Here is a 12726-nt window from a genome sequence, read left to right as displayed (position 1 = left end):
AGGGCATCAAGTGGTCACTTGCCTCATTCTTTTCTCCTAAAATAAATCTGCTGACAGTTTCCACTTCTTTGTCTCCAGTGTTCAGATTGAAATCTCCCACATTATATTCTTTTTGCATTTGCATTAGTTATTTCTTGAATGTCAGCATACAACTCTTATTTTTTTTCTTCAGATATTCTGTATCTGTTATTGTTGCATAAATATAGAAAATTACAGGTATTCCTTGCGTTACAACCATAATTGGGACCAGAATTTCACTTATAAACTATTGCAATTATAAGTTTGAGGCACCATATGACTGGAACTGACATTTCTGAAAAAGCCACCCCATTAAAAAAAAGGTAGAAAAAGTTAATGATGTGCACAATGCTGCATAATTACCAACTGTCAGTTGTACTCAGTTCATTTTCACGTATAGATCTGCCACATATATACTTCTGTGTCTTGAAAGGGTGGACTAGAACATATCAATGGTACTCTTATACTTGAAAACGTTGTCCTTGATTCATCTTCTACCCCCATATTTGCTTTAGAAGAAATTATGGAAGCCGTCAGAGGCAGAAAAGGGGAACTATTAGAGGACAGAAGCTCAGTTGCTGATGAAGAAAAAGCTACGGTTGAAAATAAAGAATGCACAGATACTGAGAATGGAAAAGAAGACCTTTCAAACCAACAGATGGAGGTCAACAAAGAAATAGTAGCAGAGGAAAATTCTGAAAAAGGAGGAAAGGAAGGTAATAGTGATACGCCTGCTTAGTTAATGTATTTGTTTTAGTAGCAATGCTGATACATTTTAAACATTTTAAATTTTATAATCAATACAGCTATTTTTTCACTGAATCAGGTGTAATTTTCCAGTGATGCTATTCAGGACAGATGATACTAGCAGATTTTTATGAATTTATTTTCAGTTCAAGTTCAATTAACATTGTTCACCACCAGTGAGTTATTTATAAAAATAATAAAGATAGGATATAAATCTTTAAAAAGATTGTTAAATCAATATTAAAAATGCTTATGAACTTTTATCATGTGTTTCTTACAGAATCATCAGATGTGTGTGAGGAAAACAATTCTGGACTATCGCTTCCTGGAAGCAGCATCCCAGATGTTCCTGCAGAAGAGGCTGATCCTTCTGAAGGGAAGAACACAGTAGGATGCGATTCAGAAATTTCTGATGATAATAAGGCAGACAAAAACAGAGTATCAGAAGTTCTTAAGGATATTTTAGGTACATAGATGGTTTTGTTTTTTGTGTCTTGAGTTGAATGAGTAGTTTCCTAAAGTTAAACACTGTTTCCTTTTCTTTATCACGGTATAGTTATTAAGTTTAGAGTTTATTGAGCTGTGCTGATGCAGTGGTTACAATGCAGTATTGCAGGCTAATTCTGCTGACTGCCAACAGTTTGATTCTCACCAGGCTCGAGGTTGACTCAGTCTTCCATCCTTCCGAGGTTGTTAAAATGAGGACCCAGATTGTTGGGGGCAATATGCTGGCTCTGTAAATTGCTTAGAGAGGGCTGTAAAGCACTATGGAGCAGTATATAAGTTTAAATGTTGTTGCTGTTTTTGGAGTTATGGTTGATATATATGGTTTTTTTACTGTTTTACTTTCCATAAGATACACAGTTTGATTTAGTGGTTAGAGGAACCAGGTTAAAAACCAGGAGACTGTGATTTCTAGATCTTTAGGTATTTTGTGACTCAAATCAGTCATTCATTTTCTGCCTTAGGGAGAAGGCAGTGCAGACCACTTCCAAAAATATTAGCTAAAAACCTACAGGAACCTAACTAGGCAGTTACCAAGAATCAAGACTGACTCAGCAGCACAAATTTAGTTTACATAAACTGGTGCAAAATTAATAAACATTGGTTAAATATGTTTAATGAACATCTTTCACATTATTGTATTTGCTAGTTATACTAACTGATAGTATAATGATACTGATTGTTTAATGCTGGTATTTATAATAAAATATAAATGACATGATTTCGATTATAAAATCCAAAATCTAGCTATCTTGTACTAATAAGAATTGGAGATTAAAACTTCCTAGTGGGGAAGATTATTAATTACAAAGTGCCCAAATTCCTCCAGTTTCATAACCACCTCTTAACTATATTTAATATTATGACATCAATTTCAGATGGTGGCTTTGTCAACATGGTTTCTTGAAATAAACTCTAATTAAAATTAAGTACATTGTGAGTAGGCAGTTGTCTTCCCTTATAACTTTCCTCATCTATCTGCCCTCCCCCGCAGTTCCAGTCTAAAATAATATAGATATTTATCTATCAGATATACGAGACTTACGTAACTTTCTGATTTCAGATGTTAATGTTCTGTATTGGAAGTGTTCTTCAGGTGAATACTACATACCTAAATTGGCTTTTTTCTTTTTTTTTCTTTTTTGGGTAGATGAAACAACTAAGGCAGTTCCTAATCTGAACATTGATTTATCTGCTGAAGCACTTTTGTCAGACCCAGAAAACAGCAGTAGCAATGAACCAAATTCTATGCAGAGTGAATCTGCGAAGAATTCTGATGAAGTGGAAATCACTGAAGGAGGTTCTCAGAACTCAGATGATTTAGGTACAAATAATGCTTAATAATCACAAGAATGTACTGTGCTAATTTTTAGTGTAAACTGGCTGTGCTCATTTGCTTTACTTGTATATTCCTATTTAAACTTTTTTTTTCCTCTGATAGGTGATAAATCTAATGGTGAGAGAAGTGACTCTCCAAACAGTGGAATAGGCACTCCAGGTTCAACTCGAATGGTCACTAGGTTACGAAATCCAGATAGCAAACTCAGTCAGCTGAAAAGTCAGCAGTTTGCTGCTGCAGCACATGAAGCAAATAAGCTTTTTAAAGAAGGCAAAGAGGTTTGTGTTAGTGCTGAAATCTGATTCATTGAAATGCCAAAATAATAAGCGTTACAAACAAAATCAGAAACAAATATGCATGGAAATGCCAGCAATGAAGGCATCAATAGCTATACACATATGTATACATGTGTATTATTATTATTATTATTATTATTATTATTATTATTATTATTATTATTATTACCGTGTTTCCCCAAAAATACGATCTGTCCTAAAACTAATGCCTTGCCACATTTTTTGCATGGGCAAAAATATAAGCCCCCGCCCCGAAAATAAGCCCACTGGACAGTGCACCGCTCACTGACCTAGCAGTATCTCGAAGGCGCCAAGCCACGGGAGGCGGAAGAAAGGCACTCATGTTGCTGGGCACCTTCGGGATACCGCTAGGTGGGGAATGGCGTTCTGCCTGGCCGGAGGGGGGAGTTGCGGGCAACTGCTCCCTTGTGAGCGGGCTCCCAAAGAGCCGGGCACAGCCTCAGAGGCGAAGCAGCCATGAGGTGACCACGCTCATGAGCAGCCACCCAGCAACCCCCCCTCTCCAGCCGGGTAGAGCTCATTCGCTGACCTAGGGGGTATCCCATAGGCGCCAAGCCACGTGGCGCTCTGCCTGCTCCCCAGCTCCCATGGTTTGGCACATTAGGGATACCCCCTAGGTCAGTGCATGGAGCTCTGCCCGGCTGAAGAAGAGTTGCGTGAGCGCCTGCTCCGCCCCCAGCAAGCATGCCTCTGGCTTCCAAACTCCAAAACTCAGCTGCCGAGTCTTCCAGTAGCGGCCGCTCTAGGAGTGCGCTCTATGGTTGTGGGCTGGCTGCCGGACAGAGAATCTTCCAGCAGCCAGCCCACAACCATACAGCACACTCCTAGAGCGGTTGCTGCTGGAAGACTCAACAGCAGAGTTTTGGAGTTTGGAAGCCGAAGAAGAAGTTATGCTCATAGTGCGGCGGTGGCCGGGCCCTGCAGTTAGAGCTGGGCCAGGGCATGGTGAGGCGGCTGCTCGTGAGCCTGGTCACCTCATGGCTGCTTCGCCCCTGAGGCTGTGCCCGGCTCTTCGGGAGCCAGTTCGCAAGGGAGCAGCTGCCCGGCAACTCCAAAACAATAAGTCCTCCCCCTATAATAAGCCCAAGGCCATATTTCGTGGGGCAAAAGAAAATAAGTTCCTGTCTTATTTTCAGGGAAACACGGTGTTATTATTGTATGCTTCTGAATCTGGAATGATACTTCTTTTCCTAAACATGTACTTTCAGTTTCTTTGTTCTGGAATTAAAAAATTCTGTGCTAGTGTCAGAGATCATGAATCATGCTTATGTTCTTTTGGTTAAAAATGTTAATGGAATGCAAGCCTAGCTTATTATTGAGGTTTGTTTATGTGTTTATTTATGTTTGGAAATGTTGGAAATGTTTATTACACTTGTATGCCGCCCTATTCCCGAGGGACTCAGGGCGGATAACAAACCAAGATGGGGGGGGGGGGGATACAAACAACAAACGAGACACAAACAAGTTAAAAGATAAACAACAGTCGCAACAAATTCGAGTGGGGCTGGGAACTCATCAGCCCCAGGCCTGCCAAAATAGCCAGGTCTTAATAGCTTTGCGGAAAGCCTGAAGGGTGGTGAGGGTCCGGATCTCCACGGGGAGATCATTCCAGATCTTATTACCACTATACTTGCATTGTTGAATTCCAGAAAGACTTTAAGTGTTACAAATAATAGAGAAATAAAAGAAAAAGAAAAACAGAACATCCCTTTCAAAAGAGATAATGGTAAACCTGGCAATAGTGTATAGAAATTAACTTTTGGTTTAAAAACAATATCTACCATGGTATGTAGGAGACTAACTATTATATGACACAAACCCTATGGTCATATACATGCCATAGTAAACATTATTGCTCATTCTTAACATAGTAGTTCCTAAAGGCTGTAGAATTTTCCTCTTGTTTAAAACTTTGAGATTTAAGGTTTTTTTTTAAAAAAAATTAAGTTTCGTTGCTTTTGTTTGTTTTGTTTTGACTTCAATAAGGTGCTTGTGGTTAATTCTCAAGGGGAAATTTCCCGAATGAATACCAAGAAGGAAATAGTAATGAAAGCAGGCATCAGCAATTATTTTAAGCTGGGTCAAGAAGGGAAGTATCGTGTCTACCATAATCAATATGCTACCAATTCTTTTGCTCTGAATAAACATCAACACCGAGAAGACCATGACAAAAGACGTCACCTTTCTCACAAGTTTTGTCTAAGTCCTGCTGGAGAGTTCAAATGGAATGGTTCTGTCCATGGGTCAAAAGTTCTCACAATATCTACATTAAGATTAACAATAATTCAGCTAGAGAATAACATCCCCTCCTCATTCCTCCATCCCAACTGGGCTTCGCACAGGTAAAGACATCTATGATTTTCATAGGTATATTGGGCATAGGAGCATTAAATTATGGGAAACCACACCAGAGTTGAGCTTTTTATTGAACATTTAACACTGGAGAAATAAAGAAAAAACAAAGGACTAAAAATAAGATAAACATAAAAATAATAGGTAGTTGCTTCTGTTGCAAAGAAGAGAACAGATATAGAAAAGACATTGCAAAGTGGGGGGACATTAAGAAGGGATTTGAATGAAAATAACATCAGATTTTATATTTTATCATACTATAGATATACGCCAATAGACCCAGGATTGAGGTTGAAGATAGGGTTAAATTATACCATCACTTCAAGGTTGTTGCTTTTTTTTTTTTTTTTTGCATCAGTGTGGCTGTTGCTTGCTATTTTATTGTTTTTGTTTTGCTGTTGAAGATGGCCTAGTGAACACAATCTACTTACTGTGTTTCATATTTTTGTCAAATCACAGATCTAATTGGATCAAAGCTGTCCAGATGTGCAGCAAACCTAGAGAATTTGCATTGGCTCTGGCTATATTGGAATGCGCAATTAAACCAGTTGTTATGCTGCCCATTTGGAGGGAGTCCTTGGGTCACACCAGGTAATATATTTTGAGTGTATATAAAAGCAGTTCCCATAATCTCTCCCAGAGTACTTGGTAATGCTAGGCTAGCTTCATACTTTAAATGCTCTTATGTGTATCTTACAATCAGGTTACGCAGAATGACAGCGATTGAAAGGGAAGAAAAAGAGAAGGCAAAAAAAAAGGAGAGAAAACAAGAGGAAGAAGAAACCATGCAACAAGCAACTTGGGTGAAATATACCTTTCCTATCAAACACCAGGTATTCTACATAACATTATTCTCTCTTTTTAAAAAAACTAACTTATTTTAGCAGATTGCTACACTTTGAGTAAATTAAAAAGCTGTGAATATTAATGGAATGAGATTTGAAATAATTGCAGTAATACAATAAACAAAAAAAGAAGGGACCTGAATGAATTTGGAGTGCTGCTGTAATCATATCTCACTCCATTAGGGATGTAATCTTGCTCATTTGATCACCAAACATATTTGATATTGAATGTGGTTAGAGTTAATTAAGGGAAATTCTTAGATGGACCCTTTTTCTTCTCCCCCAGTGAATTCTGAGTGGAGGTCAATTTCTTAAGGAGTCCAGCTGGGAATGGCAAACCTATATCTCCAAAAGAGTGTGTGTGATCTTTTTCTCTCTTACTCTGGTAAGCATGGTACATAGATGGTTGTTAAACAGCTGAGAAGATCACAGAATTAAAACGCACTGACTTTTGACTTAGCACGTGGAAATTCTAACAACCAGAATCTGAGCAAGAGAGAAAAGTAAATTATTGAATAAAATTGTTCCTCTTTTACTTTCAAGAACCCTTTTGCAAAGCTTGTGGAAACAGGTACACTCTTGAGTTTTGTGGGAATAGGGAAAAACAGGCAGTTCTGACAGACCGTGCATTCATGTGTGATGAGTAAAAGGATCATATCCCAAACCATTGGTATTAGCAAGGTGTGTGACCAGAGAGCTGATTGTTAACCATTGTGGGTGACTTTTACATCAACAGGTAAAACTCTACCATTATGACCTGAATTTGTGCCTGAGAAGCACTCAGAAGTGCAACCCTAAATTTTAAAAATAGGAAAATTGGTGCAATGAGTCAGCATACCCAGTTGAAAAGAGGGCAAATGTTTCTTAGATCAAAGAAAGGTGACACCACAAGAGTTGACAAAGAATGCAGCTGTTCATAACGAAGTGAATCAAACGAACAAAAAATAAGGCCCAGTGGACAAAATTGACAACCAAAGCCAAATGTGAAGGGACTTCCTGAGAGGCAAATGATGCATCAATAAAAATATACATTCCAAATCATGTGAAGTAATATTTGTACTGGATACTCAAACACTTTCCTTAACTATTTTATCTAGTCCTGGGAATCAAACAGTAATTTAAAAAAATTCAGGTAAACTGAAGCAAATTCAAAGAAGGACAATAAAAACAATCCAGAATGAAGAAAAATCTTGTGAAGAGAGATGTGAAGAAATTAGAATTTTTCCAGGGTGCTGCTCTGGAGCGTCCAAGCAAGGGTTAAATACACCCAAACTGCCCAGAACTGAATTGAAATTTTAAGCCACGCCTCTGGTGCTGACCATCTTCAGTTTTTTTCAATTCAGCTAGCCCAGTGGATGCGCTTCGAGTTTCTCCAGTTCTACGGATTGCTTGGACTCTCCTAGATTTAAAAGTAGGAAATATTCCTTTAATTGTGTCCATTACAAGCAGGCTTGGTGAGAGAAAAATTCCCTTTCCCTTAATTGGCTATTTGCTCACCTCTTGGTCCTCCTGGTGTCCTGGGCTCGCTCGGGCGCCTTAGGGCTACAGGTAGCTGTCGAAGGCACGTGGGTCGGAATGCTGAGGCCAGCACCGTCGCAACTCCGCTGCGATAGGGATCCCCGCTGAAGGCTCTTGCCGCCAACCGCACTTTGAAGAAGTTGGCGTTCGGTACGGCTCTTCAGGCTCTTACCTAGTCCCGGTGGCCATTTTAGGCTGCATGACTGGCACGGTGGCCATTTTGAGGAGCCAGAAGTTCCGGCCGCCATTTTGTTTAGCCAGTTTCACTTTCTGAGCACATTGCTGCAGCTGCCTGGTTGCCTGATTCACTGCAGGTCGCCGCATGGAAGCTCTTTGTCTGGTTTTTGCTGGAGATTTGACTCCTAGCCTTGCAAAACTATCAGTTTGGTGCGGCAAGGGATTGTGGCTCACCTAGGTCGCCTTCCATTACATGACCTGCCAGGTGCTGGGAGCTGTTATCACTCGCATCAGAATCCTGCTTGGCTGGATCTGATCTCAGTGGCCTTCTGTGTCTCTCTTCTGAGCACTTGGGTCTACAGTCTGCAATGGCAGATCAGATCCCTGAGAATTCAGAGCAGCTTGGGCCCTCTTCCAGAGCATTCTCCAGGCAAGCTGGCAAGGCTGCCTGGGAGGCCATCAAGGGCAGCAAACCCTATTCTAGGCCAGGACCCAAGCAGGGATCAGGCCCAGATAGGGGTGCCATCCATCACCAGAAGACCTTAGAAAAGCACTTTTCCAAGGCTCAGCAGCAGGCCCAATCCTCCCAGTTGGTGTCTCTAGTGGAGCCTTCCATGGGGGTTCAGCCAGAACAGGGCAACCCATTTCCGATAGTGATAAGGAAGGTCAGGAGTTCTCTCCCATTACTTCCCTTGCCATGGGATCTTCTCCAGGCCCCTCATTGGCTGACCAGGCTAATCTCTTCACCTGCCCATCAGACCTGGAGGAAGGGCCAGTTCCCGTGGATCCCTTAGTGCCCCAACAACTGGCTGTCCGACTCACTCCAGGGGTTCGACCTGTCGAGGACCAGGGCCCTAATCTTTTAGCAGAGGTGCAAGATGCCATTACCAGGGCTATATCCCAGGGCATAGAGGCGGGCATGCTGCAGCGGGGCAAGCGCTTGCGTAAGACCCGACATCTCCAACCCCAAGATACCCCTTGTGAGGCGTCCTTGACCCAGCCTTCTCAGTCTCCACATTCCTCCCCGGCCAGTGAGGATTCCGACTGGGAGGAGGAGAACATCCTACATAGGCCAGAACCTGAGTTTTCAGGGGACGAAGGTGTTGCCTCCGAAAAGCCTATCTTTTGGGGTTTGTTTAAGCTTGCCAACTTCAAGACTATTTTGAATAAGCAAAAGTCTCGACCCACTTGGGGTCTAGCCCTCCAGATCAGGCAACTGCTGAACCAGATGACCTGTCTGGAGATCTCTCTGAGGAGCCTGTGTCGGCCCAAGAGATAGTGCCAGTTCTCAAACTTTTTCTGAATGTGTTGCAAAAGCAATGGGCGCAACTGGCCACCCTTGCTACTCCCAATGGTAATGATAAAAAGTTGTACATGGTAGATGCCAGTCTGGAAGACTTGCTTAAATTGCCTCCCATTGATCCTCCTGTGCCAGCACTTACCTCATCCTCTTGGCGTCCAATGTCACTACCTTTCACCTCTTGTGGCTCAGGCACTGGAACTTTGATATGCGTTCCAAGTGGAAGCTTGTTTTTGCCCCCTTTAAAGGGGACAAGCATTTCAGGGAGGTCCTGGACCCGGTCCTTGTGGAAAACAAGGATAAAAAGAAAGTAATGCCATCGGTCACTAAGAAATCTGACTGGAAGGGTTCCAACTCCTACAGGAAGCAGCCTTTTCGGAACACAGAGCCCTCCACCAGCTCCACTCCCTTCCATCGGCCATACTCACAGCACACTGACAGGTCCCCGGACTGTCAACCATTTCGCAACACAGATCGCCAGCAGAATTTCTCCAAGCGTCCCTTTCGAGGGGGGTCTGGTTCCTGACCTATCAAAAGATATAAGTGACCACCACTGGATAGCTCCCATAGGAGGACGTCTCCAGCTGTTCCACGCCCAATGGGAGCAGATCACATCGGACCAGTGGGTCCTACAGATGATCCGCTTGGGTCTGACCTTAAAGTTTCTTTCTCCTCCCCCATCACTTCATTCGTTGTCCCGCTCCCTCGTGTCTCATCAAGAGGTCTCATGGAACAGGAGATCCATGATCTCAGGGACATCAGGGCCATAGAACCGGTTCCACCAGGTCAGGAAGGAGCAGGCTTTTACTCCATTCTGTTCCTGGTCCCCAAAAGCTCTGGGGGATGGAGGGGAATCCTAGATTTAAAAAGGTTAAATTGTCACATAACTTACCGGAGATTCAAGATGCAGTCCCTGCAGTCCATCCTGGGATGCATCAGGCCAGGAGACATCTTGACATCCATAGATCTCAAAGAGCCCTACCTCCACATCCCCATTCACGAAGCTCACCGCAGGTTCCTGAGATTTGTTTATGCCGGCCACCACTACCAGTACCGGGCCTTGCTGCTCGGCCTGTCATCAGCCCCCAGGATGTTTAAAAAGATCCTTGCAGCTGTGGCAGCCTTCCTCAGATCTCATCCAGTGCGGCTTCATTGCTACCTAGATAACGTTCTCATCCAGTCCTCATCGCCACAGCAGGCGACTTAAGACCTGAGGTACACCATGAAGGTCCTTCAGTACCACGGCTTCTCCGTAAATTTGGAGAAAAGTCATCTTCAACCAATGACCAGGTTGAGAGCACCTGGGCGCCACCATTGACACCATCACCTGCCAGGTCTTCCTGTCCCCGGAGCGGGTAGCGAGCCTCAAAGAACGGGTCCTACAGGTGTAGCGATCTCCTCACGCCAAGGTCGTGCAGTTATCGCAACTCCTAGAGAAGATGATATCTTGCCTGTCCATCGTTCCATGGGCAAGATTCCATTCTCGTCCCTTGCAGTGGTTCCTGCTGCCCTACCAAAGGGCCAACGAAAGCAGGTTGACGAGGTTGGTGTTGGTCTCCCCGAAGGTACGTCAATCCCTCAAGTGGTGGCTGTCTCCCGCCCTGGCGAAGGGCACCCCGTTCAGGGAGCTGGCCCGTCTCACCATCACGACGGATGCCAGCCTTTAGGGCTGGGGAACCCACCTCCGTAATCAAATCACACAGGGCAGGTGGTCTTCAGTCGAAGCCTCTCACAGCATCAATTGGCTAGAGCTGAGAACAGGTTGGCCCTCATCCATTTCCGCCACAACGTTCAGGGACATCACAGACAATGTAGTGACAAAAGTGCACATCAACCGCCAGGGGGGCACTCGCTCCAGATCCCTGATGACAGAAGCCGACGCCCTGGGTCAGTGGGCGGAGAAACACCTCCAATTGATACAGGCGGAGCACATCTCCGGAGTAAGCAATATCCAGGTGGACTGGCTAAGCAGGGCCACGGTCGTCCGCTGGTCGACCTGTTCGCCACTCCAGCCAACACGCATTTTCCCAGGTTCTTCACGAGGTTTCACGATCCGAAGGAGTCAACGCCCTGTACTGCCCATGGCCGCGGGGACTGTTGTATATGTTCCCGCCATTGCCTCTCCTTCCCAGAGTCATCCGGAAGATCCTGTCGGAGGAAGTGGAGGTCTTGCTTGCGGCCCCGTTCTGGCCCAGGAGGACCTGGTTTGCCGACCTGGTGACCCTCCTTGGCAGATTCCCCCGCACGAGGTCTCTCTCAGCCAGGGGGCGCTTCAACATCTGGAGCCCCAGTGGCTACAGCTGGCTGTCTGGCACTTGAGAGGGATCTCCTGAGCAGGGGCAGTCTGTCTACCAAGGTCATCCACACCGTCCAGGCGGCCTTTCACGACCCGGATCTATGACGCCACCTGGAGGTCATTCGATGCCTGGTGCACCTCTCATGACGTACCAGCGACTTCAGCTACGATTCCGATCATCTTGGACTTCTTGCAAGATGGACTTGACAAAGGCCTGGTGCCCAACACACTATAACATCAGGTGGCCGCTATTTCCACAATACTTGCTCCTGATGAACACTCCTTCCTTGGACGTCATCCTACTATCCCTAGTTTTCTGAGGGGCGCAACCAATCTGAGGCCCCCAGTGGTCCACAGATATCCCTCATGGGACCTCAACATAGTCCTCCGTGCCTTGATTGTTCCACCATTTGAACCGTTTCGGTCCACCAACCTTAAACATTTGACCTTTAAGACTGCCTTTTTAATTGCCATCACTTCTGCGTGGCGTATCTCAGAGCTAGCAGCCCTATCCGTTCGGGAGGACTTGTGTTTGATACAACAGGACAGGGTGGTCCTCAGGATAGATCCAACGTTCATCCCTAAGATCAACTCCTGGTTCCACTGAGCCCAGGAGATCATTCTCTTGGATTTTTGTCCGCATCCCAGATACCCGAGGGAGAAGCGGTGGCAATGCTCGATGTCCGTAGGACGCTCCGCAAATACGTCAAGCGCACAGCTGTGTTTCGGTGTTACGAATCACTCTTCATTTCTTTCCAACCAGCTTTCCAGGGTCGCAAAGTTTCCTCCTCTACCATCGGATGGTGGTTGAGAGCCTGCATTACCCTCGCTCACGTTCTTCAGTCCAAACCTGTGCCTAGCCACATCACGGCACATTCTACAAGGAGTGCCGCCACCACAGTGGCCGATCGAAGAGATTTGCAGGGCTACTTGGATTTCCTTATCTCCGTTTATTCGGAATTACAAATTGGACAAATTTGCTTCAGCAGAAGGGGCTTTTGGGAGGCGAGTTCTCCAGGGCATTCATACCAGCGGAGAGACCCTGAACGCAACTGCTTCCCACCCTAGAGACATTTAGCTTGGGTATGTCCCTTGCTTGGATTCTCCAGAGCAGCACCCTGGAAAATGGCCATTGTCTTACCTGAAGGGTTGTTTTCAGGGCGCTGCGAAGGAGAGTCCAACCCCACCCTGGGGTCTTTTTTCGCTGTTTCCCGTGCAGCATTCTGGAGTTTCCATTTGGATACTGTTCTGACGTTAGATGTGGTTCTTAGACGTTGAACTTCTCAGTGCGTAACAATTCCATGCCTTCATTG

General features: G+C 44.6%; 1 protein-coding gene across 1 annotated transcript in view; it reads left to right on the top strand.

Moving 5' to 3' along the window:
- Positions 1 to 12726, top strand: part of BPTF (bromodomain PHD finger transcription factor) — a 92437-nt gene that overhangs the window by 28478 nt on the left and 51233 nt on the right. The window contains 7 exon segments of the mRNA XM_032211050.1: positions 534 to 734; positions 1046 to 1231; positions 2420 to 2593; positions 2711 to 2886; positions 4912 to 5267; positions 5737 to 5868; positions 5981 to 6110. Coding sequence (XP_032066941.1) covers positions 534 to 734; positions 1046 to 1231; positions 2420 to 2593; positions 2711 to 2886; positions 4912 to 5267; positions 5737 to 5868; positions 5981 to 6110 — 1355 coding nt within the window.

The sequence above is a fragment of the Thamnophis elegans genome, chromosome 2 (genome assembly GCF_009769535.1).
Source record: "Thamnophis elegans isolate rThaEle1 chromosome 2, rThaEle1.pri, whole genome shotgun sequence".
Lineage (NCBI taxonomy): Eukaryota > Metazoa > Chordata > Lepidosauria > Squamata > Colubridae > Thamnophis > Thamnophis elegans.
The sequence above is the reverse complement of the archived record's forward strand: the minus strand, read 5'-3'. Positions and strand labels throughout refer to the sequence as shown.